At 57.5% G+C, this 26,408-nt stretch overlaps 10 protein-coding genes across 10 annotated transcripts; 5 read left to right on the forward strand and 5 right to left on the reverse strand.

The window, feature by feature from the left end:
• Positions 1-1,067: 1,067 nt before the first annotated feature.
• Positions 1,068-3,051, forward strand: EX895_001782 (uncharacterized protein; the record flags this gene model as incomplete). Its single annotated transcript, XM_029882381.1, has 3 exons — positions 1,068-1,083; positions 1,700-1,801; positions 2,081-3,051. 3 exons carry the CDS (start codon positions 1,068-1,070, stop codon positions 3,049-3,051), a joined length of 1,089 nt encoding a protein of 362 aa, XP_029741236.1.
• A 645-nt stretch (positions 3,052-3,696) lies between these two features.
• EX895_001783 (uncharacterized protein) lies at positions 3,697-5,190 on the reverse strand (the record flags this gene model as incomplete). The annotated part of the gene is made up of 1 exon (XM_029882382.1): positions 3,697-5,190. One exon carries the CDS (start codon positions 5,188-5,190, stop codon positions 3,697-3,699), a length of 1,494 nt encoding a protein of 497 aa, XP_029741237.1.
• A 1,071-nt stretch (positions 5,191-6,261) lies between these two features.
• EX895_001784 (uncharacterized protein) lies at positions 6,262-8,736 on the reverse strand (the record flags this gene model as incomplete). The annotated part of the gene is made up of 1 exon (XM_029882383.1): positions 6,262-8,736. One exon carries the CDS (start codon positions 8,734-8,736, stop codon positions 6,262-6,264), a length of 2,475 nt encoding a protein of 824 aa, XP_029741238.1.
• A 3,881-nt stretch (positions 8,737-12,617) lies between these two features.
• Positions 12,618-13,698, reverse strand: EX895_001785 (uncharacterized protein; the record flags this gene model as incomplete). Its single annotated transcript, XM_029882384.1, has 2 exons — positions 12,618-12,630; positions 12,710-13,698. 2 exons carry the CDS (start codon positions 13,696-13,698, stop codon positions 12,618-12,620), a joined length of 1,002 nt encoding a protein of 333 aa, XP_029741239.1.
• A 411-nt stretch (positions 13,699-14,109) lies between these two features.
• Positions 14,110-15,588, forward strand: EX895_001786 (uncharacterized protein; the record flags this gene model as incomplete). Its single annotated transcript, XM_029882385.1, has 2 exons — positions 14,110-14,172; positions 14,374-15,588. 2 exons carry the CDS (start codon positions 14,110-14,112, stop codon positions 15,586-15,588), a joined length of 1,278 nt encoding a protein of 425 aa, XP_029741240.1.
• A 148-nt stretch (positions 15,589-15,736) lies between these two features.
• Positions 15,737-16,467, reverse strand: EX895_001787 (uncharacterized protein; the record flags this gene model as incomplete). Its single annotated transcript, XM_029882386.1, has 2 exons — positions 15,737-16,095; positions 16,269-16,467. 2 exons carry the CDS (start codon positions 16,465-16,467, stop codon positions 15,737-15,739), a joined length of 558 nt encoding a protein of 185 aa, XP_029741241.1.
• Positions 16,468-17,031: 564 nt separating this feature from the next.
• On the forward strand, positions 17,032-18,511 carry EX895_001788 (uncharacterized protein; the record flags this gene model as incomplete). The annotated part of the gene is made up of 2 exons (XM_029882387.1): positions 17,032-18,287; positions 18,379-18,511. 2 exons carry the CDS (start codon positions 17,032-17,034, stop codon positions 18,509-18,511), a joined length of 1,389 nt encoding a protein of 462 aa, XP_029741242.1.
• A 148-nt stretch (positions 18,512-18,659) lies between these two features.
• On the reverse strand, positions 18,660-21,029 carry EX895_001789 (uncharacterized protein; the record flags this gene model as incomplete). Its single annotated transcript, XM_029882388.1, has 1 exon — positions 18,660-21,029. The coding sequence occupies one exon, from the start codon at positions 21,027-21,029 to the stop codon at positions 18,660-18,662; it is 2,370 nt and encodes a 789-aa protein (XP_029741243.1).
• A 740-nt stretch (positions 21,030-21,769) lies between these two features.
• On the forward strand, positions 21,770-24,625 carry EX895_001790 (uncharacterized protein; the record flags this gene model as incomplete). Its single annotated transcript, XM_029882389.1, has 1 exon — positions 21,770-24,625. One exon carries the CDS (start codon positions 21,770-21,772, stop codon positions 24,623-24,625), a length of 2,856 nt encoding a protein of 951 aa, XP_029741244.1.
• Positions 24,626-25,158: 533 nt separating this feature from the next.
• EX895_001791 (uncharacterized protein) lies at positions 25,159-26,388 on the forward strand (the record flags this gene model as incomplete). Its single annotated transcript, XM_029882390.1, has 1 exon — positions 25,159-26,388. One exon carries the CDS (start codon positions 25,159-25,161, stop codon positions 26,386-26,388), a length of 1,230 nt encoding a protein of 409 aa, XP_029741245.1.
• Between the last annotated feature and the right edge of the window lie 20 nt (positions 26,389-26,408).

Raw genomic sequence — 26,408 nt, forward strand, 5'->3', positions numbered from 1 at the left:
ATCATGACCTGGATCTGATCCTCCATCATCGTGACATGTGTTCGCCGTTTTCATCGGTGCACACAGTCGATGTATGTGCGTGTTACGAGGTTAGAGGTGACGGAAGGTCGATGCTGTGTTGTTGCTGCAACCGATACTGGAATGCCACTGCGATGCTGCAATGCTCTGCCAAATGCAGTTGAACTTGAATGTGCGAGTCGGTCGAATGTCTCTGGTCTATGCTCTGCTGGGTCGGTGTGTCGATGCGCTGCGAGATGCTTCCGTACTGTGTTGTCCCAATGTTGTTTGCGTCGTGATGACACTTACCACTGGCGGGAGCCCTTGCCGAACTTTCGGGGGTGGCTGTACCACAGAGTCTGGAAAGTCATCTTGTCGATATAGTGTGATGTGTGATATCTTGAGGTACGAAGAGATGGAGGAAGCTAAAGGCAAGTGATGACGACCAGCGCGCTTTCGATGCGGCGGACGCTGTGCAGCGCGTTGGAGCTTCAGGGTTGCCTGTGTCTTCCCGACTCTGGGTTGCTGGCTGAGTGCGAGACTGGCCTGCAGCAAAACGAAGTAGGCCTCGAGGCCAGGTCTCCCTCTCTTGACTTGGATACTCATCAAGTCACTGCCAGTTGCTGCCTTAAAATGTCGAGTTCGGCATACCGGAGCTCGGCCGAGCATATTTTTTGATCACGTGGCCTATGTAAAATTTCTGATTTCGAAATATTGTATGTGTCCAGGCCGCGCTGATTAGCGACGGAGTCAAATAGAAATTCAGACTCGACCCCTCAGCGAAGAAATTGAGTCGAGGCCAGCGGAATTCACGAAGTCTCGTAGGCTTGAGCCGGAGTGACACTTGACGGAAAATTTCGCAACAGCAGAGCAAGTCTCCTACAAGCAGCCCACATTCGACACACGAATCAAGCAGCGGCAGCCAATTAGCCAGCCAGAGAGGCAAGCCAAGTCGGCCGCCTCTGACTCTCACTGCAAACATCAGAGATCCAGGTCGAGCTACACAGAGAGCTCGCCGTCACCATCCTTCTTGGAGTCATCCACCAACCATCCCCTTCAAGATATCGAAAATGGCTGCTAGACCCAGTAGGTATCTCGCACAGCCCATCAGCAGCAGCAGCAGCAACAGCATCGACACCGAGGTGCACAACCTCAGCAGTAGCATTCGTCGCCATTCAGCATCGTCGTCGAGAGCAGCATAGCATTTCCGCGCAGAAGACGTACAACAACTGCCATACATCCGTCAACCATCATCGGGCCTTTACCCTGCAGCGACCGTATCAGCATCGGCATGGGCTCATCGCATTTGCAGGAAGCTGAAGCGACTCTGAATGGAAAGGGTCGATCATTACGCCACTTATGATATCGAACGGAGGTTAATGCATCCATGATGCCAACTGAAGGCAGCTACATAGGCCAGTTTCGCAGACAGTTAGATGGCGCTCATCCTTCCTACCCGGCGCCCGTCCTTGACAACATTGACGAGCCAAAGACGAACACTATTCTTGCAGCCTTTGCAGCGCTTCCGCTATAGATCCGCTCTACGTCCACCGTCTATAATACAACTAGGCACCACTTCTTCTCTATCTCGGCGACTAGACATTTGCACTGGTGTCGTGCTGCTGCTACAGACTATTCCAGATCATCGGGCGGTCCCATTGACAACGATCGCCTCCTTTGCTCTTATTTTCTCTATCAACAGCCGTCAACGTGAGGGGCCTCGATGGCGCGGCCTCGGGCTCGCTCCCCCTCCCCGCAGTCTTCACTGCCCCCATTCGACCTGACGTCGTTCAGCTCGTTCACAGTAAGTATCCCATCGCAGCAGACCGTCACATGCAGGCAATCAAGCATAGGATCGTATCGCAGGCAGACAGGATTAGAAGCAAGTCAGGACAGCAGGAAGAGAACACAACTACGTAGCACAGTGCATGGCAAAGGGGTGCGAGATGAGATGCAATAGGTGCAGGAGCAGGAACCAGCAGGAAGGTCAAGACGAATACGAAAGGAGATGAGCGCAGACATTGATCTCAATCAAGAACCCATTGCTAACCCAATTCTCCGCCGTCTCTTCAACTCACTACAGCCAACGTTGCTAAGAACAAGCGTCAGCCCTACGCCGTCTCGACCAAGGCTGGTCACCAGACCTCTGCCGAGTCCTGGGGTACTGGTCGTGCCGTTGCCCGTATTCCCCGTGTCGGCGGTGGTGGTACTCACCGCTCCGGCCAGGCCGCCTTCGGTAACATGGTCCGCGGTGGTCACATGTTCGCCCCCACCAAGCTGTGGCGCCGATGGTTCATCAAGACCAACCAGAACCAGAAGCGCTACGCTACAGCCTCTGCTCTGGCTGCCACCGCCGTCCCCTCGCTGCTGCTCGCTCGTGGACACCGCGTCGAACAGCTTTCCGAAGTTCCTTTGGTCGTGGCCGACCAGGCTGAGAGCCTGACCAAGACCAAGGAGGCTATCGCCCTGCTCAAGTCGCTGAACGCTTACGAGGACGTTGTCAAGGTCTCGAACTCGCGCAAGATCCGTGCCGGTGTCGGCAAGCTGCGCAACCGCCGCCACACCCAGCGCCGTGGCCCCCTTGTCATCTACAACAAGGACGCCGGTATCGTCAAGGCCTTCCGCAACGTGCCCGGTGTTGAGCTCTGCTCGGTCGAGCGCCTCAACATCCTCCAGCTCGCTCCTGGTGGACACCTGGGCCGTTTCGTCATCTTCACCCAGTCCGCCTTCGGCCGCCTCGACGAGGTTTTCGCTGCCAAGTCCGGCTTCACCCTCCCTAAGGCCAAGATCGCCAACACCGACGTTACCCGCATCATCAACTCGGACGAGATCCAGTCGGTTGTCCGTGCCAAGGGCCCCGCCAAGACCACGCGCCCCTTCACCCAGCGCAAGAACCCACTCAAGAACCGCGCCGTTCTGTTCCGCCTCAACCCTTACGCCCAGGCTGCCATCCGATCCGAGATCCGCGCCCAGGCCCAGAAGAAGTCCGGCATCAAGAAGGAGGCCAAGCAGCCCGTCGCCAAGGAGTTCCTCCAGCTTCTCCACGCCAACTAAGCGTAGCGTGTGGGCTGGCCATGGTCTTCCACTTTTGCCTCGGTTTCCTCGCTTCGTTGCATGACATACCTCTTTCTCTCCGCTCTCGCTCGTTGATTGTTGTCGCACACTCGAGGTTGTAAGGATAGGGACAAGGGAGGTTCTCTCGTTGTGAGGCTCGTTCTTCATCACCAAAAAACTCTTCCGTATTGATCTCGTATTACATCCCGGTCCTTTGTTGTATGTTTCTCCTCCCCCTCTTCATTGTGAGAAGGGAAGTCGCACAGCAAGAAAGCCTCCCCCGATTCCTCTCGGGTCGCGCTTCGATTCTCCGTTCATCATCATCATCATCATCATCATCCACACAACCTATCTGTACACAATCTCACCCTACACCCCAAAAATCTCAAACAGCACAAAAAGGCCGGATCTCGGCACGTTTTGGGACCCTTTTCTCCAATATGTCTTGCATGTAACAAGGTGTGTGTGAGTGGCTTGGCGCCGAGGCGGTTCGATGTGTGTGCCCCGAGGTGTGAGTCGCCGGGGTTTGAGTTGCATTCAAGACGGCGTGGACGTGATTCGGAAAGCAGAATCGAAAGGCAGCGTTCGATGATATTAGAAGAGCATACGAATTTTACAAGCAAGTCAAAAGATGCTGCAATGGAGTTAAGGCTCAATGCTACCAGAGCGCGACAAAGTCTGGCCAGCAAACCTGTCGAGCCCCTCGCCGCTATATGTCACAAGCGGACTAAGCTCCACCTCGGCCCCCTCAGCGACCTTGGCACCCGCAGCGATCAGCCATCTTCGCTGCTGAGCAAGCAGATCGCGGCGCGACGTGTCCGGATCATCCACGCCCGTCCCCTTTGCATTCTTGAGCGGACTGAACTCCTCCTGCCTTGCCACTTCGTGCACAGCAAGCTTGTCGCCGCAAAAGGGGAAGACGTCAAACACAAACAGCTCGAGCTTCATGCCGTTGGGTGTCGAGGGCTTAACCGGCTGGCCCGTGGTCAGATCCACGGTGGGGATCTTCTTGCGTGCAATGTGGAACGCCATCTCGGGCTCAAATGCCGGGACGTCGTCTGCGAGGAACTTGGTGGTGTAGAAGTGGTTGACAATGTTGGCCGCACGGAACGAGAGCTCGCCGTTGGCATCGCGTGCTTCGCTCAGTGCTTCGGGGATCTCCGAGTACTCGACAACGCCAAACTTGCCATCGCGCAGAGCGACGACGCCGACCGACTCCTTGGGATTCTCTTTCTTGACGACCTTAACGCCAGCCTGGACGCCCTGCTGCAAGCAGACACCGAGGAAGATCGGGTCGCCAACCTTGACGAGGCAGTTGTCGACACCGTACGCGTGAAGGTATTTGATGCCGCGCTTTTCAAGATCCGAGATGACCGTCTCGGGATGACCCTTGTTGTATGGCGTGCGGAGAGCGCGGTAGAGACCGCCGTTGCCGTCAGGAGCCGTCGCGACCTTGCTGGTTGTCTCCAAGAGGATCTTACCCTCGAGAGAAAGGCAAGGAAGCGTGCCCTGCTCGAAAAAGACGATGTTCTGCTGCTCGAGACCGAAGTAGTTGTTCTGCGCGAAAAAGGCTTCGGTGTCCTGGCGTGTCGGTCCAGAAGTCATGATGTACCACGGAATAACGACCGAAGATGAGCTGGAAGAGCCGGCAGAGCTGCTAGAGTGCTTGGCAGCGAGGGTTTGAAGACGGAGGATGCGCTCTGCCTGGATCTGGAAGAGGCTCTTGTGGGAAGGGAGGCCAATGTCGTAGCAGCCTTTGGGAGCACTCGAGCCGAGTCGCGTACCCTGGCCACCAGCCATCAAGAGCACACCAACGTGGCCCTGGGCAATGGCATTGAGACCGACGGTCCTGAAATGTTGAACTTTGGCGGGGTCGGCCTCGCCCTCGATGGTGTTCTCGACGGAGGAAGGGGGAGGTGGTGAGACCTGATGCGACTTGCCCGCCCTCGCCTCTTCGTCTGCCTTGATGGCGGTGTGAAAGACCTGGTTGACGCGCGCCACGTCGAGTTCATCGAGCTGTTGAGCGAGCTCAGCTTGCTGCTCAGCAGACAAGGTGTCCCAGAAAGCGAAAAGATGCGACTGGCCCGCCTTTTCGTACCTCTGCTTGAGGGCTGTGATATCCAACGGTGAGATCGACATGTTTGAGCTTAGGCTTGAATATCGCTTCGTCGTGTATGCTCGATCAAAGAAGTGTCTACCAGAGCGTTGGCAATGATCGAGTCTATGAAGGTGATGTTCGTTGGTGGTGGTCGTAAGGCAAAGAATGGGATAGAGTTGGGTGCGAACGTAAGAGGCTCGAGGGCTTCAAATGACAAAGAACGTTAAGCGACGTCGCTGGCACTCGATGCGGTGGAGAGTGTGTGTGCTCTCTGGAAGAATGTGACGGCGAAGGGCCTCCAACGTGCAGCAGGGGCAGTGCAGTGCAGCCAGGGGATTCCGACTCGATTTAGGATTGCGTTTGCGTCTGTGTATGTGTCCTGTATGTTTTTGTGTTGATCGACAGCGTCACTTCGCTTGAATTCCGGACAAAAAAAAAAAAGGAAAAAGGAACGCATTCGGAAAGCACATCACAGACTGTCCACGAGCCTCCTCTTTTCCCTTTTTTTACCCCTAAATTCCATTTTCGAACAATCGATTTATTTCTGGCTGAAGAAATGCAGGTGTTGGTCTTGGAAAGCCAAAGTGAGACGCAAGCACGCGTCACTCTGTTGCCGGCCTGAAACGGCAAGCGCATGTCAAAGGCGAATTCGCTTCATGCAGTAGACGCTGCAAGCCTCGCCGTTGTCCATCTGTCGATGAGCAAGATGAGCGACTTATGGCGGTGCTTGAACACAAACGTACGGCGGCATCGCTCTCAAGCAACACTGGCGTTGTACAGGTTGACCACGGGCCTCGAGGATACTTGGCAACAGGCAAAAGGGAAACCGCGGCGTTTGTGATTATCGGGAACGAGTACAAGTGGGGAAGGAACATTGGCAGTAGAGCCAGAGAAGCACGTCAGTAGAAACACAAGAGGAGCCATGCAATCAGAGACGAGGAGAAGATGAGCTGTCGCGCAGTAGCTTAGTTGACTGCGTAGCGATGCAGCTGTTGGATCGACGAAATCGAGACTCTAGAAAAGGATGCAAAGGATGCGATACAGTGGGGTTAGAAAGGAAAGAGTAAGTAAAGGAAGGGGGTGCTAGCAAAAGTTGCTATTGCTGCAAGGCATCAGAGGCGAATGGGGTCTTCGCCGCGCGCTCTCCTCCATCTGTTGGTGGCTCGAAGAATCTCGCCATCCACCATGTACGGATACTTGCGGAAGAAACTCTCCTTGAACTCGAAACATTCGCCATCAAAGACGTCGCCAGCCGGCGACCACACTCGCAGCGTCCGCACGACCTCGTAGAAGAACTCGTCCAGCCAGCGCTGGGCAGGCTTGCGCAGGCGATGTGAACCGCGTGGCTTTTCCAGGAAGCCATAAGTGTACACTCGACTCTTGTCTGGCATCACCACAGCACCGTTGTAGTCTTTGGGCTTCCAAGCAGACATGTCGGCGACCAGAGCGGTACGCTTGCGAATGTCTGCGTCGTTCAGCTCCGTGTTGGTCTGGTCCGCCTGCGTGCTTGCATCGCCCGAAGGCAAAGCGCCACCGCTTGCGTCCTCGCTGAACCTTGCAGCAGCATCTTCTTCCTCTTGTGCAAGCTCCTCGATCGCGTGGAAAGCGCTGAGGATGGTGAGGATGCGGTCGCGCATCGCTGGGTAAGGCAGTACGGCGATCTCGACCGGATGGAAACCGATTCGCATCTGCATTTCGGTGGGCATCAAGTTCTTGGGCAGGTAGAGGTCCGAACCGCCGAATGCAGGGTCGCCAGGGAAACGAGGCAGATCGTCAAAGCCATCGGCGAAGCTTGGCGTCTCGCGTGCAGCGCGTAGGTTGATGATGCCCGACTTGAGCTTGGTGGTGAAGGGGAGCAGCGTGCTAAAGTAAAGACGACACACCTTGTACAGGACAAGCTCGGGTACGGCGACCATCGAGGGGAAGCTCTGAGCCGCCTTGTGGCGCTTCTGGTTGAGTGAGATTTCCCACATTGCCTTCTTGACTTGGTGCGATGCGTATTGGGACGAATCGGCAGTTGCCTTTCCCTTGTCCTTGGCCGTGCTGTCACCTTCGCCTTTGACTGCACTGGCCTGGGCCGTGTCCTCCTCGTCTTCCTCGTCGTCAGCCTCATCCGAATGCGACGTGGTCGCAGCGACGGAAGGGAAGGCGCCGTCCCATTTCTTGGCTTGCGAAGTAGGAGCGGGGAATCGATGTCCGATCATGCCCTTCCACTCTGCCTCTTGCGACTCGTCATCCAGATGCGACTCGATCAGGTCTAGGTGGAAAGCGCCCGTGAACTTGGTCAGCTGTACGGGCGCAACCTCGGCACCATCCTCCCCACGAATGCCGGCGCCGTTGGAAATCGCCTGGCTGAACTTCTTCATATCAGCCAAGGCCTTTCGCAGCGTGGCGTTCTCGCTCTCGAGCGTCTCGAGTCGATCCTGCTTGCGCTTGCGAGACTCGCGTTGCGACGCCTTGTTACGCTCGCGCCTCTCGCTGCTCGTCTTGAAGGGTGCTCCGGCGAGCGCGTCCGAGCTGCTCATCGACGAGCCGGGATGGAAGGAAGCATCGGCAGCGAGATGCGAAGCAGGTTGTGCATCGTCCGCTGAAGAAGCCTCTGTGGGCGAGATGTTGCGTTTAGATTTGGAAGGCGCCTTTGCGGTGCTCATCGCTGTGGCGAGGGTAGCAAGGTGTGAAGAGGACGAACCGGCGCCCAGGGGTGCAGACGTGACAGGAGCGAGCCAAGAGTCGATCGACTCCATCATCGACGCAGAAGCGTTTGGCGCGCCCAGGGCCATGCCACCGAGAGAAGGCACTGTTGCAGTGGCGTACGCGTGGTAAGACAGAGGTGCGTTCATGTCTTCAGGGCTACGAGACATGCGTGCGGACGAGTTGGGCGAGACGGAGCCGTTGAAGCCTGCCGACTCTGGAGCAGAGCGAATGCGTCCATTGGCGACCGACGATCCAGCTTCGGACAGCGAGAGACCTGCGGAAGCTGGGTGAGCGCTCTCATCGCTGGCTCGCCTGTTATCGAGAGGACGAGGGACCGTTGCTGCAATTGCTGCTGCTGCCAACAGAGGGTGCGAGGTGTTGGAGAGGGAGGGTGTAGGGGCATGTCCAGGCGGTCCGACAGCGAAGGGAGCCGCCTCTACCGAGCTGAGCAGTGCTGTCTTGGGAGTAAAGTCAGCGGTCGCAGGTCCCGAAGAAGAGGTGGGAGGATGGGCAGTTGCGGTCATTGAGAGGGGCGCACCCGCGATATGGTTGGGTGCGGCTGTCGACGCATGTTGTGCGTATGCATCGAGATGGTAAGGAAGGCCAGGCTCGCCGATGCCTTGCGAAGAGGGCGGCGCCTGAGCAGCACCATAGAACCACGACGGGACGTTCGCGCCACTGGCACCATCAAAAGGGAGTTGATGGTCAAAAGGTGCTCGACCCGACGTGTACTGGTAGTTATTGGACGCAGCGTCTGAGGGCTGAGGAGGAAACGGGTGGTCGTGGTGGGGAGCATAGGCGTGAGCACCGCCAAGGCGAGGATCAGTGCCTACCGGGAAATCCGACGGAAACGAGCCAGACGGGCGGCGACCGAAAGGCTGTGATGCCGCCATGGTCGCTGTGGTGTGCTGCATGGCAGTCGTTGAGAGCTGTAGACGACCGCAGTCGACTGAGGTGCAGGGCGGAAGAGTGTCAAGACGTGGACAGGTGGCGGAACGAGGTATCTGTGGTTGTGTCTGTGTGCGACTGAGTCGAAGGTACGGATTTGCAGAGAGAGATGGACCTCGGGCTGGAGAAGCACGGACAAGCGGTGGTTGCCGATAGTAACAGCGACGAGACAATGGAATCGACGGATGGTGAATCGACTTTATCAGATGAGAAGGTGGTGATAAAGAAGAAGAACGAGATGAAGGGGACAGTCGTGCGGATGGCGGAGCGGAAGCTGCTGGATCGGATGAGATGGAACTAACTCAGCAGCCACAGTGCAAGTGCAAAAGTATGTACGAGCGCTTCCGAATGGGATGCAGGTGCTTGGCTTTTGCTGAGTGAGTCTCAGCTGGGCGGCGTGCGTTACTTGAAGAAGCAGCTGTTTGCATGCAACCCCGGTCGTCGAAGAAAGAGAGGGATGTCCTGCCTGCGGCTTGGCTCTGGGCAACGCGGAAATACGACGCACTGGCTGGGCTGGTCCTTTGAACAGCGTTGCAGGCCTGTAAGCTGCCACGCAAGATATCGGCTGAATTTCGGCAGCTGTTGGAAAGATCGAGATTTGAGCAAATGCCGAGAGCCCTCCTTCGCCTGAAATCATGACTGGTACAATACCTATCGTACTTGACAATGAAAGCCAAGGGGTCAAGTGGACAGACTGAACAGATTGGCAGCGTCCATCGGAAGGTGCCAAGCTGCGAAGTCTAGACTGGGAGCGGAGTCTCCGTCGGGATGCACGAACACAGAGTGCTGGCATACGGCGAGTATCAAAGTGAGGCAGATGCAAGGACTGACTATGCTTTTTCTCTTGGCCTGCTTCTGGCGCAGAGCGTGCCCTTGTGCTGCAGACCATTGATGAACAGCCGAGCCGAACAAATTCGATTCATTTCATTCTGCCATTCGGCTCGACAGGCGAACAGACGGTCTGCCACACAGCTCGGGAAGGCCGGTTTTTCCTTTCCTTTTCCCATTTTGTGTTTCCCTTTTTTCATGCTACGGGTCCACGGCTGCAGCCGCACATCGATCGGGCTGCAGTATTCCCATACGGAGATTAGAGTTGGCATGACAGAATAATGTCCAGGTGCACCTTTGCTGCTTCTCATTCTCGCGGCACAGCACAGTCCCGAGCGATTCGAGGTTTAAGGACCATGCTCGTGTTGGACAGACACGACAACCAGGGGCTGGAGGGACCTTGTCCACCTTGCGACCCGTCCGTTGTCATTGGCTGCTCCAGTAGGCGGCGTCGAGTCGTAGCTGTCGAGGCATCATCGCAAGTGTGGGACCGAGATGCAAAGCTAACAACCGATTCCCACGCTTGGAGGGAACCGACAACGACTGCCACCCACGGACTGCCCGCAATGATCCGCGCCCCACCATGTGTGTGTGCTTGGACAGCGCGCCGAGTGCATTTGTTAGGCAGAAAGCACAGACGCTTGATCTCGCTTAGCGTGCCCACTCACTTACTCTTGATGCATGCCGCACCGTTCCTCGACCAGACGACGGGAAAGGGTACATCGCTTTTGGCTGTACACCATGGCGGGGTGAAGCGGATGCATTAGGGGGACAACTGAACTTCGTTCGCTTTCCCTCTCGACGCCTGCTTGCATTTACGTCTCGCCTCAAACGTCTCCGGACGATGTTGCTGGTCACGCATGGATAAGCTCGGTTGCGGGAATCGGAAGGCGGTCTCGCCACTGCGTTCTTATTTCGATGTGGCGTTCATAAACTCTGGTGGCGTGGACAAACGGCTTCGCCCATTAGCTTGGGTTGGGAGAATGAATTGGCACGCCGTGCGGATTCCGCTCTACCAGGAAACACTTGGCGAAAAACTTCAGCGAGTGTCTCGCTGCCTGAGGAAGATCTTGCAATCACATTGGGGACATGCAGTAGCTAGCAGCGACTTGCGATCTCCACGAGAGCAGTGAATAGCTGCATCTGGCTCGCGTGAACCTTTCACCACTTGTTCCCGCCTCTTCTTGGGCGGACAATCTTGCTTCAAGGTCAGCATCTATAACGCCACTTGTCCGTATTCTTCCGATAGAACGTGCTCCGAACGCCGTATTTGCACCTTGCGTTGGCGGCTGCGAATCGTTGCGCCACACCGGGTCGCCGGGAGATCTTTCGAGCGTCGTGGAAAAGCAGGGTCCAGTTGATGCCAGATCTCTGCTGTTTTCAACTGGAAGCGTTCTTGCTCCCTCCCTCTCCCCGGCTGAAATTCGTCGTCGCGCGTCGAGCAGCCGGAGGTACAAGCACGACCGAGACATCCGGTCGCGCCTCGCTAGTGCTGATCGACTAGCTTCGCTTGCACGTTCTTTCTTGAGCTAGCGAGGTACAGTAGACGAGTTCCAGCCGTGTGTGCTCGACATGCTGTGTCCGTTGAGCTCGTGTGGAAGATGGTTGGCTGTCTGACACGCGAAATTTGACGTTCTTCCGGGTGATTTTTGCGGCCTCAATTGTTTGGCCGGATATTGAGGTTGGCGGCCTTTCTTGGTTGAACCTCCTTATTGAATTGTTCGATGCTCTGTCTGGCTCGAGTGCCGATGGCAGCTTGTTGCAGATGCACATTAATGACTAATCCAGCTCTTCGCGACCGCCCACACGTCCCTCGCCTTTGCGCGTTCTCAGTACAAGGCAGGGCCGCAAGGCCAGCAGGGGCCTTCCACCCAAGCTCCCGCCGACAGAGCCGACCGTTGCAATCACGACAAAGATCGTCGCTGCACTCTCCTCAGACCCTGCTTGCGATGGCGTGACTACACTCAAAACGCATTCCTTCCAGCCAGTGTCTCAGATGCCAATGAGAGAAATGATGTTACAGCAATCCAGGTTGGTAGTGTCTAGAATACTCAAAGAGTCGTTGGTCACTGCACCTTCTCCCACTCGACGTCGTCCGTCGAGGAGCCACCGCTGCTGGGCACTGTGGTCGTTTTGACCGTGATCGCCGGATCATCATCTTTCGAAGTGGCAGGTGGACGCGCATCTTCCGTGTCAAGGAACTGGCGCGCATCCTCCTCCTCTGTCGAAGACGAATGCGCATGCTCCTGCACAACAAACTCGTCCCCCGCGAGCGAGCTCCACGGGGGCAGGTCGCCCTTCCGTGCGCTCCGCCAGACCTGGCGCGTCATCCTCTCGCAATGCCCGACGTACTCGCGAGCCATGCACAGCACTCTTCCTGCGTCAGCAGGATCGCCCTGCACGGTATCAGGGTCGATGCCGGCGAGCGCCAGTCGAGCACCTACTCCCGGTCCAGCACCCCCGAGCTGCGAGCGGTAGTATTCGATGTTCTCAATGCCGACGTACTCGCGTCCCCAGAAATCGGTACGGCTGCCGTATCGCTTCTTAGGGTCGGGTTGTGGCGCCAAGCACGCATGGCTGACTGAGACGGCGCCCTTGAAAGGATCGACGGGATGGTGCGGCGAGCCTACCCAGCGTGCAATGTAGAAGCTGGCCACCACAAACACGGTCACCCACGATGCAACAAATTGAGACATCATGGTCGACGCCACCACACCCGGGTGCGCCAGGAAGCTGCGCGGCTCTGATTGATCAGGCAGCGCACGCGATGCAGATGGGAGGCCGAGGAAGCCGTGCGCTGGTGTGCCACTGGCGGACGAGGCGGATCGGCGCATGCTGGTATCGTCGTGGGCGCTCGACATGCCCAGCAGCGACGGACGCTCCTCCATGGGCGTTCCTGGTTGGGTGCGCATGCGTCGAGTTTCCAGCGCATCGTCGAGACCGAACGCAGCCAGCTCGCACTGGTATTTGACTGATTCGTAAGGCAGAGGGGATTTGTTCACATCGATGCACTCGTAGTCGTTGACGTCGTAGTACTTGGAGAAAGCCTCGACCGAGCTGGTCCAGATGATGCGCGAGGGCACAGAGTACGGTGTAGCGCGCAGCGACGGCAGCAAGGCACGTACCAAGATCCAATGGGCGCCAACGTTGCATTGCCACACCCAGCCAAAGCCGTCGTCGCTCTTGTCGCCTGCACGCTGCAACTTGTAGGCGGGCCAGGTGACGGCGTATCGGAATTGCGTCATGATCATCCACACGGCGTGGAACCAGTTCATGCCTGTCCATGCCGACGAACCAGCATTGAGCACCACGTGCGTGACGTGCGGATATCTCTCGCGCACCATGCGTGCACACTCGAGTGCGCTTCCCATGCTGCCGAGGTCGAGTGGGACGAATTCGATGCGAGTGCCCTGGCAGAAGCGACGACGATAGCGTGCGTTGGCGCGTTTGGTGCGCTGTTCCAGGCTAGCTGCGAGGTCAGGCGAGCCAGGCGAATCGGACAAGTCTGCCTTTTCGTCTTGGGAGTCTGCGTCATCGCCCGAGTCCGGATCGGCGTCGTCTCCGTTGGCAAGCGCCTTCCGCTGCCTTCTCCTGCGTCTCATATTGTTCTCCTGAGCGTGGGCCACGAGAGCAGGATCGGCATCTTCGTGCGGCGTGTCGCGGATGTCCTGCTCCGTCTCGGGGTCGGTGAGCTTGTCGTCCTTAGAGGTGGTATCAAAGGCAAAGGCCCAGCTCTCTGGAGGACCGGTGGGGGTATCTTCGTGCTCGGGGAGGTTCTCGATCCATTTGAGCAGCTGCTTGAGTTGCTGCCTCGCCTTGTGGGCCTTGATGGGGTTTCGGCACGCCAGAATCACCGTGCATCCATCTGGTGCGGTGAACGGCGTCGGCGTAGGCTGGACAGAAGGGTCCGAGTAGCGGTGTGGGTGATCGGGGAGGGTGTCGCTCGGGGTGGGAGACGAGAGCTGGACGATGAGCCTCTGGCAAATGCCAAACCCGACTCCGGCATTGGCACCCGTGACGAGGATGATGGGTCGGAGATCCTTGGCTTGCGAGCCGGAAGAAGCAGCGGCCTCAGACATGGTCAGCTTGCTTGTGCGAGAATGAGCTAGCAAGCCAAGGAGATGGAACACTGAGAAGGGTGAAGGAGGAGAAGCAGGTTGAATGTGGGGTTATCTAGCCATGTCTTCTTGACCAACACTTGTCTCTGTGTGCAACACGCATGAGCTGATTTTGATTTTCACAAACCGGCAGCTGTCTTTGCTCAGTTGTGTCTCTCTCCTTCTCAGCCTGTCTCGCCGTCGGAGCAACTTGATCGACGACTGGTGAGGACCCTTCCTCGCATTTTGCAGGGGTTTTTTTTTGGTTGTTACATCACTGCAAAGACGCTTCCTCATCGAAAAAATCGTCTTGTTCTTCCAGATTTTCTGTGCGCAACACCTCTTTGACTCATGTCCAGTTCCACCTTCTCAACACCATCACATCTACCAAACATGTCCGCACAGCGAGCGAGACAGCTGATTACTGCTGCTTATGCGCAGTACGCCAACGACGCCGTAAGTATATACTGCTATGTCTGCTCTGATGCTCTCTCGTCCATCTTGCTCAAATGACTGATCCAACAGATTTCTCTCGCTTTGGCCAACCGATCTTGCCGGCGCTGCATCCACGCTTCCATTCCTCACACTGGTCCCCGGCTTTCTCGATCTATGCACACTGCCGCAAAATCATCCTCATCTTTGTCAAAACCACAACAGAGCGCTATCCAGCAGCTGCAGGGAGACGCTACTCTGCCACTGGTAGACCTCGCCACCAAGCTAGCCTCTCTCACGGGCAAGTCGGCTCAGATCTTTGGCGCAGACGACAAGGCCAAGTCGACCACCACAGAATGGCTGCAGAAGCTCGACAAGTCGGACGAGCAGCAGCTCGTCTCCTCTCAAGGCATCAAGACGCTCAACGAGCAGCTCGACAACGTCACCTACGTCGCCGCCAATGAGCCCACGGTCGCTGACCTTGCGCTCTTTGCCTCCATCTACCCGGCCGTCTCCAAGCTGCCTGCCGCCGAACAGCATGCCAATCCTTCGGTAGCACGCTACGTCTCGCATCTCTCCAACCTGTCTCCCGTAGCCAAGGCTGCCAACGCTGCCCAGCTGGGATTCACCCCATTTGAGCCGACGTACGAGGGCATGCCCACTATCGAGCGTGCCAAGCCTGAGGATCTCAAGACGGCCAAGAAGGCTAGCAAGGAGGCCGCCGGCGCTGCTGCCGCTGGTAGCCTGAAGAAGGATGTCTCCGAGCAGCAGCAGCAGCAGGAGCCCAAGAAGGAGAAGAAGGAAAAGAAGGAAAAGGCGCCCAAGGAGGCCAAGGCTGGCGGTGCAGGCGGTGGAGGCAAGAAGGGTGGCGCTGCTGCCGCCGACACCACGGGACCTCTTCCATCGCAGGTGGACCTGCGTGTAGGCAAGATCGTCTCGATCGAGCGACACCCGGACGCCGATGCGCTGTACCTGGAGAAAGTTGATTTTGGCGAGGCCGACGGCCCGCGAACCATCCTGAGCGGACTGGTCAACTTTGTGCCCATCGAAAAGATGCAGAACCGCATGGTGATCGGCGTGTGCAACCTCAAGCCGGCGTCGATGCGCGGCATTAAGTCGTACGGCATGCTGCTCTGCGCCACGCACAAAGACGGCAAGGAGGGCGGCGTCGAGCCCGTCTCCCCACCCGAGGGCAGCCAGCCTGGTGACAAGGTGTGGGTCGAGGGCTTCGAGGGCCGCGAGCCCGAAGCGGTGCTCAACCCTAAAAAGAAGATCTTTGAGACGATCCAGCCCGGCTACACTACCACGGACAACAAGGAGTGCGCCTGGGTGGGTGCTCTGCCGGACGCAGCGGATGCAGAGGCGGACAAGAAGCCTCGTCTCCTCAGGACCGAACGCGGCGTTTTGACCTCGGACTTTGTCGGTGCCTCTCTGTCTTAGTTGTCAAACATATGCAATGCACTCATACAGGATTTCTCCACGCTCTCGTCACGCTGTTTTCCAGCAGCTTTGTGTTTGATACATGTTGCGCATTCTGAGGAAAAGAAAACAAATGACAAGCGGAGGTGAGGTCTGGCAACGAGCGCATCTATGCATCGGACTCGACATCCTCCTTCTTTTGCTTGAAGAAGCTCTGGCGACGAGCCTCTCGTGCTTCCCTCCATCCGAGCTCGCCTGGGCCGTGAGATGCGTCGTGGTCGCCATGCGCAAAGTCTTTTGGCGAGGGACGCGCGTAGGTGCCCTGGAGCGACTTGCCTGCTGCGTCAAACGTGCCGATCAATGCAGCGAGCGAAGCACATCCACCAAACATCATGGGTACCGAACGAGCGGCAGCACCGAGCACGAATCCAGCAGCGCAACCGCCGATTGCTCCGTTGATAGCGTCATCCTTCTGTCGGAAGTTGGCCACGGTAGAGTCGGTGTACGAAAAGATGCCTCCCATTGCAGCTGCGGGCGAGAAGATGGTGTAAGAAAAGGGGGGTGACGGGACAAGAACGAGGTCAGCATGTGGTCGTGGCATTGCGTGCCTTTAGCGAGCGGAACGCATTCGAAGCGACAGCTGACGGCGAGATCTGAGAATGATGCGTCTGCCAACGGAGGTTAGGAAAAAGTCGACTCACTGAAAAGAGCAATGGTGCTTCCTGTGCGTGTAAAGACACCGAGCGCACCCTTGTTGTGCGTCTGTACACTGTTCTGGATCGCGCTGACAAACAGACCGGCACCGGCACTAGCGGCACCTGCGGTCATACCATCAGCGAAGGCAGATCGTTCCGAAAAGGTCTCGGTGACGACCTGCTCGTTGGTCTTCTGTGCGGCCATGGTCGGGGCAGTTGTCGTCCAGATGTAACGGTTTGTGGTCTAGTGTGCGGACGCCGAGATGTCGTGGACAAAGCTTCCGCTGCTGAGTCAGGGCCGTGGCTGGGAGTGACTGGCAAGCGGTGTTGCTGTGCTGCAAAAGGTGTAGGAAGACCGCGTGATGTAGGTGATGATGGCAGATGTATGACCTTAAAAAGACGATGATGATCCAGCAATCTCAAGAGTGACATTTCAAAGCATCGTTCAACTCGGTCGCTCTCGCCGTCCTTCGCATCCGTCTCGAGCTTCCAGCCCGAACTTTTTCGTCCGAATGGAAGATGTTCGATTTATTTCGGGCGCTGTGTGATCGCGTCTTGCGTTGGTGAAGGTTTTGAATAGCGGACAGGGCCCATGCGCGGTATTTGTACCTTCAGGAAGACATGCGCCTCTGCTGCTGTTGCTTTTCGAGCTCAGTCCTCCACTTGGCCATTACGTGGCTTTCAACCACATAGGTCGACTCTCTTCTTCTCCCTCACTCCCACCTTCGTCGACCGACTTCGCTTCGAGACTCACACACATTCTTGCAAGATGGACGAGAACATTCAACAGTTCGCCTCAATCACCGGCGCTTCGACCGAACGCGCTCGATTCTTCCTCGAGGCCGCAGGTGGCGACCTGCAGACCGCCATGTCGAGTTTCTACGAATCCGAACCCTCGCAGTCCGAGGCAGGCGCGGAAGCGGAAACAGATGCAGCTGGCACCAATGAGAGCTCGACTCCTGCCGTTTCGGACACGTACACGGGCCCGCGAACACTGTCGGGTCAGCCTGTGGATCCTTCCGCTGTCTCTGGCTTCGGCGCCTCGTCAGCCTCGAGCAGAGCTTCCCGTCCGGCAGCCAGCGGTGCGAGCCGTGGCGGCATCGCGACATTCCGCGACCTTCAGTCTGCTAGCAGCGGTGGTCCTAGCAGAAGAGCCGGTGATGATGACGACGAGGACGACGATGCCGACGACGACGAGATGAACTATTTCGCCGGTGGTGAGAGGAGCGCGCTCAGCGTCGAGAACCCGGAAGCACGTCGTCGCAGGGATCAGACAGGTGGAGATCTGGTGCAGGAGATTCTGCGCCGTGCTGCTGAAGAGGGCAAGCGTCACCCCGAGGAGCTGGCAGCTGCTGGCTCCAAATCGTCTGGCAGCCGACCCTCGGCTTCCTCCTCCTCGTTGGCCTTCACCGGTCGCGGCAGGACCATCAACGACGCTGCCGAGGCCGAACCGTCGTCCTCCTCCGCCGCTGCCACCTCGATGCCCGGTGGCTTTGGCAACAGGCCTGGCGCTGGCAATTCCACTGACGATGATGACGAAGAGGACGGAGAGGGAGAAGTGGCGATTCGCAACCTCACCTTCTGGCAGGATGGCTTTTCGATCGAAGATGGCGAGCTCATGCGCTACGACGATCCCGCACATGCCCAGACGCTGGCCGCCATCAACTCGGGACACGCTCCTTTGGACTTACTCAACATTCGCTTCGGCCAGCAGGTGCACGTCCACGTGCATCGCCGCACCGACGAAAAGTACAAGCCGCCACCCATGAAGGCGTTTGGCGGTTCGGGCAATCGACTCGGCTCACCTGCACCTGCTTCCTTTGCTTCCACGCCTCGATCGGAGCCCCCTGCTGCCGCTGCCGCTGCCGGTGCTTCTGCTTCGGCAAGTGCAGGTAGCCAAGACTTCCAGGTGGACGCTGACAAGCCCACCACTCAACTGCAAGTTCGATTGGGCGACGGTCAGAGAATGACGGTTAGACTCAACACGCATCACACGGTAGCGGATTTGAGGAGCTATATCAATGCGTAAGTTGCCAACGATTCGAAGATTTATTTGCCGGTGGATTACTGACCTCTTTCGCCGCATCTGCCGCATCTGCCGCATTTGTGGGAACAGGGCCAACCCGGGATTGTCGACTCGAAGCTATACGCTCAACGCCTCGTTCCCACCAAAGCCGCTGATGGACGAGTCGTTGACGCTGCAGGAAGCAGGGTTGCTCAATGCGGTGGTAATTCAGAAGTTCCAGTGATCTGCTCTGGTTGACATCCAGCTCGTCGTGTTCTTTCGTTGTCAATGCATTCGTTTCGGTTCCCATTTCATATACCTGCTTCACGGACGCTGCCCTGAGCGATGCTCCCTTGCAGACTAGGTGGTAGATTGAGTGCAAGACTTTCGATTCAGTAAACGGGCAAAATGCGCAAGACGTCTGCGCAGGCATGCCGCACGAATTCGGGCAGACACTGTTCCTGGATGCGATCGAGCCATTCGAGGTCGTGGTGCATGATTCCCGTTGGACCGAGTGGCGCGGATCCGTTTCTGATGCTGCTCGACTTGTGGCTGTCTTCGGTGGCGCCGGCGAGGAGGTGTTCGCGGTCGATGCTGGCGATGAGTTTGATGATGGTGGTGATGTCTGGGGTTTTGTTCTTCCTGGAGCTTGATTTGGCATTGGCCCATTCGGCGATCTTGCCCTCGACGGCTTGGATGATGCGTTCGAGGTTCTTCCACCCAGGCACCTGAGTGTAAAGCTTTGGCGGGGTGGGTAGAGCAGAGGCATCGCCGAGCTGGACGTCGGTGCTCGCTTCTCTACTGGGCTGATCCAGCAGCAACACGTTCTTGCGCAGCGTCGCAGCACAGCGCACGATCTCGTAGATGTAATGGTTAATCTCGTTGGTAGACGCCAAAAAGCGGTCGGAATTCAGCAAGATCGTATTCAGCGTCGCCATCAACGCCTTGATCAGCTCACTTAGATCGCGACTCGAGCGGATCTCCGAGAATCGCGCAGCCAGGAACGATGCAAGCGCCAACACGGCACTCCAGCAATCCCGCCAGTCGTATTCCAACTGGATACACTCATCGGAGCACAGCGTCACGACACGCTGGATGAGCTTCAAGCTGATCAGGTATGAGGCCGTGTCGATGCGCTTGCTAAGGTTGTAGCGCAACGAGCACGTGGCTGCGTCCAGCACGGCGGTGACGAGTCGAGTGCGCTTGGTGCGCGGCAGAGCGAGGGCGGGCTCGCGTTGACGACAGAGCCGGACGCTTTGGAGTATGCGGGCAGACTGGCTGGTGTCGGCTAGCATGTTGCGACTACCGCGAGGGTCGTACAGAAGAACGAGGAGGCACAGAAGAGAGATGCGCGAGTACGAGGCGGAACGCGGCGAGACAGAAGCATGCGTAGCGAGGTACGATGCCAACGAAACCAGGTGGCAGAACGACTCGTTGCGAGCTCTGACACGTGCATCACCTTGAACCGTCTGGGATGAAATGTCTTGAGGGTTTGCCGGTTCGACAACATCCACAATAAGCGAAGTGAACGCTTGATTGGATCTGGAGAGGAGGAAGAGCGGAAGGAGAATGACGCAGCTGGGCGAAGGCAGGTGCGAAAAGTCGCCGATCAAAGTGGATGCCACTGAGGAACGTCGATGTGGAGCCGCGGAAGTTGTAGGAGTCGTGGGCGAAGAAACGAGTTCAGCGAGGCCCGAGACCCAACGCATGCTGGCGATTCCGGCGATGCTGCCTGCCAGAGTCGGAGGCGAGTCGTCGACCACCTCTCGATACAGTTGGACATTTTGATCCATGGCCGCCGAGGCCGCGACCAGGATCTTGGCCATGCAATCTTCGTCGACCCAATCTCGGAAGCGGCGGGCGTAGGGATTCGAGGTGCTGACATTGAGCGACACGCCGCCAGCTGCGCCCTGACCAATGGTAGCGAGAAGGCCAAGAAAGACGGCGCCTTCGTACGCATATCTCGAGCCCGCTGGAGTCGAGATGAACGTGGAAGCGGTGACAAAGAGGTCGCGGCGTAGAAAGTAGGCTGCAAGCGAGGTTTGGGCCACGCAGGACAGCCACAAGAGACCTAATTGTAGAGCGCGATGTTGCACCTGTGCATCGATCCACTCTCTCGCCTTTGCCTGCGCAAGGTCCTGCTCTCGGTCGTCATCTGGATCACGAGCGGACGAAGGGATCCGCACTCTTGCCAGATCGCCTCCGCGGAGAGTATCATCGATCGAATCGACAAGCAGCGTAAAAACATCATCTGCTTCGTCCATGCCGCCGGCAAAGATGGTGATGATATCGAACGAGTAGTTCGAGAAGCGCTTGTTGAGGATGGGGTATGAGAGGGCTACCAAGGTATCAACCGCGTTTCTTCTGCGCACCTCGTCCTCGTCGCTCTCGCGCCAGACGCGGATGGCTTCCCTCCATAGCGATCCGATGTTGTCAGTGATGTGCGCGCCCTTGCTGTGTGAATCGTCGTCGAGCAGTGTCTCTGGCGGGATAGCGTCGAGCTGCTGGGCGACGAAGCGTGTCTCGACCGGGAGGCAGAGCAGATCGGCAAAGTAGCGTGAGCGAGGACCTGTGTTGGACTTGCCCGTCGACTTGGAGCGCGAGACGGCTGGACGAGCGGAAGCATCGTTTCCGAACGACGAGGTTGAGTTCGAATTCGAAGCGCTGTCCTGAAACCAAGGCTGCTTGCCTTCCAGAAGGGCGGTGTATGTCTCGCTGAACTTGGACTTGAGCTGAGGTCGGCTCGTTCCTATTGAAGTCATAGTTGATAGCAGCCTTCTATTCCCAACGAGGCCGTGTGACTTGGAGACGGATGCGCCGATAGCAAGACGATGTGATATCGTCAGATGCGACACCACCTTCGGAGCTTCTTGAGAACGTCGGAATTTCCGCGCCCATGCCCGGTGGGATGTGAGTCGCTAGTTTCGGCAGCTGTCCCGCGATTAGCGAGCTCTGCGTAGACTAACAGAGCAAAGTGTTGGTCTCCACTCAAAAATGGACGAGAAAAAAGCCTTCTTGAATCTGACGCGTGCCGAACAAGCAGAAAGCGGCAAAGACGAGTTGGCCCTTTCCTGCTTGTGTGAGGGGAATCGCGTTGCTTTCTGCAGGGTATGTGCTGAGTGGCGCCGCAAAACGCAAAATCGGCACAAAGGCGCGACTCGACTGAGAGCCAACCGCTTCAAGATACGAGCACCTATTGCAGTGCGAGCTTCTGTGCTCGCTTTTGACGAGGCTTGGCGCGTGGCATCCTCTTTCCTGCCAACGATCCTCATCATCCTCATCATCGTCATCATCACCTCCAAACTTCTCGGAACGAGCCTACTCTTGGCCCTGCCGCGATCAGCCGCGATCAGTTCGCTCTCTGGTAGCTGGCCCTACATCGCCGTGCTCATCACGCTGGTCGCTGCCAGTCATGCGGTACTAGTACCTTTCACCTTCTCTCTTTGCACCGTCTTGCACCTGCCTCTCCTCATCCACACCTATCCGCAGAGCAGATTCAACCATGTCGCAAGTCGAAGACTGGTCCGATGGCGACTTTGACCTGGAGCACACCGAGCTGCGTACAGACCACACGGCGTTACAGGATGTCCACCAACTGCATTCCTCGCGTCCAGAGCCAAATCCCGGGCCAAGTTGGGATGACGACTTTCCCGAGGATGACCACGATGAAGGCTCGGACGAGCAGACGGACACGATCAAACTCTCCACGGCCGCTAGCTCAGCTTTGAAGCTCATGCTCGCAGCCAGCAAAGCTTCCACGTCTGGCTCTTCGATCTCTCCCAACGATCTGCTCGACGATCGACCTCGACCTCCAGCTCTCGACCTGAATCGCATTTCTCAGTATGCCGCCGCCGATCGTATCATCGACGATGCCTACGGACGACGAAACACACAGGCGTGCTCCATCGCGAGTCTCAGCACCTCGGCCAGCACAAGCGGGCGCAGCACCATGGGCCTCTCTACTGACCTCACTGACCCCGATAGCCCTCACAGCAAGAACGGAGGCGCTCATCGCGCGTCGAGCGTCTCTTCCCGTAGTTCGCTTCATGCTCGATCCGATCTCGACATCCAGTTCTCCGAGACCGAGGACGCGCTCGAGATGGATTTCGAGCTGGAACCTGACATGAACAACCTCAGCCTCTGCTCGTCTCTGTCGCGGGCCCGCTCCAACACCTCACTCAGCCAGGTCAGCAGAGAAATTTGGGACGACGATGCTGGTTTCAACGCTGCTCTTTCCAGTACGACGCACACTTCGTCCTCGTCACTGCATCCACCCGCCTTCCCAGAACACCCGCCTTCCGTCAAGAGCTTGTCGGGCGAAAGCGATGCGGACGACGAGCACGAAGATTTGCTCGATGGTCTCGACCTTGAAGGCAGCGTCTTTGGAAAAGCACCGAATGCAGACAACCAGTCCGCTCCCGAAGTCAAGGCCAAGTTGGAAGCAATGCTCGACCTAAAGCGGTCGGGTCAAGTCTCCACTCCTGCTGCTGACCGCGGTCACCCTACCGACTCTGACACAGCCATCGCCGCAGGCCTCGTGATCGACGAAGACTTTGATCTGTCCACTAGTCGCATCGCTTCGCGTACTCTGCCTTCAAAATTGCATCGCCCTTACAACACACGAAGCGCAATGGCAAAGCGAGGCGTCGACTTATCAGAGCCGCAAGCCGACGAGCGCCGCCATCCTCGTACTGCCTCTCAACACAGCGAGGTCAGCTCCGTCCGATCACCCGATACGCGCTCTGAGATCCGTGGACCTGGTCGCAACCGTCTCCGGTTCAAACGTTCCGCGAGTGATCTTGCTTCGCACGTTTCTGCTGCGGCTGCTTCCAATTCATCCTCGTCTTCGTCCCATCGGCCGCCCAATCGTGGCAGTCAGCTCGTACGCAAAAGATCTCTACCCACCATGAGAACTTTGCCTCCCGCCAATGCATCCACTTCAGCCGTTCCAGCCCTTGACAACGCATCCTCCGTCTCGGTGCGTCAGCGCCAAAACAGCGGCAACAGCGCCGTATCTTCGAATTCGCGCTTCAGGATTAGAGGCGGCTCGAGGCTCACCGACTCCACTGCTGCCTCGCGTGCAAGAGCTGCGGAGACAGCCGCAGATCATATGTCTCGTCTGCAGAGGGACGCGAGTGCCCCTGCTCGACCCAGCACTCCGGTCTCTTTCTCCCACCGTCCTGCGCATCAGCCAGCATCGCGCATCTCGGTCAACACGCGTGCGAAGACTAGATCGGATCTTGAGCGTCGTGGCTCTTTGGGTGAGAGCCAACCCGTTGCCCGTTTGCTCAAGCGCTCTGTCCCTTACGGCAATGGCGCTGAGCTCGATGGGATCGACGATCTGCCCAATGCGACCAGTCCCGACCTCGTGCAATCGGTCCGACCGCCAGCCTCGTCTGAAAAGCCTAACAAGAATCGTGTTCCAGCAGCGACGGCTGTTTCCACCGCACTCGCGCCGGCTCGTGAGAGTCAGTCCAAGCGCGGCGGTCGGCGCGGCAAGAGGAGCAAGCCAGCTCTGATCCGGTCACTCGGTGCTGGTGCTGGCGCTTCGCCCGCGCAGAAGAGCGTCAAAGGCATGCGCTGGAACGCCCAGGCGCTTCGATGGGAGGGCAACGAGGGTGTGCTTCGCGACTTTGATCAGGTCATCCAAAGCAGTGTTCGGCCTGCGCTCATCTCTCAGATGACGGGCAGCTCCACTAGCTCGGCGCTCACGCATGCCGCTGGCTACTCGTCGCCTTTATCGCCAGAGAGCAGCAGTCTCATGAACAACATCGCTTCTGGCGCTCGGGTGGTGGGCGATATGCTCTTTGATCCTGTACAGATGCGATGGGTGCACAAGTCGGGCGCCGAGGAGGAGGATGTGTTTGCAGAGTTCGACGAGCCGCTCGAGGATGGGGATTCTTCGCGTGATGCTTCCGCTTTCAAGCTCACAGTCGACGGGGACAACACAGTTCGCGCTCGCAGGACAAGGTCGACCGAGGCTTTCAATCGCACTTCCAACCCATGGGCCCGTCTGAGCGAAAAGCAGGATGCAGCCGTCGACAACAATGTACTCGAGCGCAGCCTTGACCGCAAAAACGATCAGGCCATCCGCCGAGCCTTGTCCAGAAGCGCCTTTGCTCCCAGCGTCGGCATTGACCGCGAACTGTGGGATGCCTGCGTGCAAGCCGAGAAGCGCCACACTGCCGAAATCGATGGATGCTTGCCACACCCCACCGCATCGCGGTTTCGCAGTCGAACACGCTCGTGTACTTCGGATCGCCCCATGACGTTGGATGAGATTGATCGTCCGCGCCCGCATCTCTATCATTTGGAAAAGATCGCTAAGAGCATCATCAAGCCTGAAGGTAGGTTGTGAGCCGGTCCGATCCTCGGCTGCGGGTAGGACTGCTCGCCTTGCCACACCACACACACTGTCTCTTTCGTATCATCATGATATCACTCGTTTCGCACGGTCTAGTTCCAATCGTTCAGCATCACTTTGCATCGATACCCGCACTTATTGAATGTAACCCACTCTCCTTTACCGTGTTCGGCCTTGTATTGGAGCTTCCTGTACCTCTGGAATGTGGTTGGGAGAGGCTTCCCCTGACGGTGCAGTCCGTTGCGAGCATTCTCGTATCGACTGTCCCTAAGTAGAGGTTCGACAGCCTTTATAGCACCAAGGAGAATTTTGTACTATGTTAGGTCGAAAGGAAAGATCGCAGCACCGCCTCAAAACGTAGCTTGAAAATTGACATGCTGGCTGTGCATGCGCCAGCTGGAGTCTAGAGCAACACGCAGTCGCCCTGCAGAATCCTTTGAACCGGCACCTGCGTAGCTTCCGTTCCTTTCTCCACCACCTCACTTTCAACCTTGTCATTCCGGCTTCCCTCGCACAACAACTTCAAGATGGGTCTATTCGGAAAGAAAAACAGCAGCAAGATCCCTCCGGTCGAGTCGGCACCGCCTCCGCAGTCCAATGTGCCTGGCAGGTACGGTCCCTCCGCCGGTCCTTCGATGCAGGGTGGCGGAGCTGGCTTTGCTCGCGGCAACTCGGGACATGGTGCTACTGGCGGTGGCTACGATGCTGGCTATGGAGGAGCAGGCGGTGCTGGTGGCTACGAACAGCAACAATATAGTGGCGGATCCGGAGGACCTGCACCTTACCAAGACCGTTTCGCCAATGCGCGGGCGCCTGGTTCTGGCTTCGGTTCCGGCTACGATCAGTACGCTGGCGCAGGTGGAAGCAAGTCGGGCAACATTTCGCGCAACGTCCAGAACCAGAGAGGCGGCGGCGTTGCCGAGGACGACCTCGAGGCGGAATATGGACGAGGAGCCGGTGCGCCGCCCACGGGCTCGGCCTCGTACGGATACGACGGCGTTGAGCAGCAAGAGGAGCAACGGGACGAAGAGGATGACGAAGTGGAGGCTGTAAAACAGCAGATGCGCTTCACCAAGCAGGAGTCGCTGTCTTCCACGCGCAATGCGCTCCGAATCGCGCGTGAAGCCGAAGAGACGGCGACCAATACCATGTTCAAACTATCGGACCAGTCGGAAAAGATTGGCAACACCGAGCGCTCGCTCGACCTCGCCAAGGCGCATGCCTCGCGAGCTGAAGACAACGCCAAGGAGATCGTGGCGCTCAACCGGTCCATCTTCCGACCCAACGTGCAGTTCAACAAGAAAGCCAAACGTGACGCTGAAGAGGCGCGCATCATCGCTCGTCACATTGACGAACGCGAGGAGCGCGAAGCTGTGCGTCGCGACGTGACTGCCGCGCAGTCGAGACTTGATGCTAGCATGAACGGTCCAGGAACGGGTAAGGCCAGCTTCGGCCGGTTCGGGCAGGACCGTTTCGGGACAGGCAAGAAGGCGGAAGAAGCTGCGCAGCGCAACAAAGTCGCTCAACGTGGCCGATACCAGTTCGAAGCTACCGAGTCGGACGACGAACTGGAAGACGAGCTGGACCAGAACCTGGATGAGATCGGCATGCTCAGTTCGCGGCTCAACCAACTCGGCAAGGCGATGGGCCAGGAGGTGGATACCCAAAATTCAAGGTTGCAGAGGATCGGCGACAAAGCGACAACGTTGGATACAAAGATTTTCGCGGGTACACAGCGATTGGGCAACATCAAGTAGCACGCTGGCGTTGTTTTCTT

Source organism: Sporisorium graminicola, chromosome SGRAM_12 (genome assembly GCF_005498985.1).
Source record: "Sporisorium graminicola strain CBS 10092 chromosome SGRAM_12, whole genome shotgun sequence".
NCBI lineage: Eukaryota > Fungi > Basidiomycota > Ustilaginomycetes > Ustilaginales > Ustilaginaceae > Sporisorium > Sporisorium graminicola.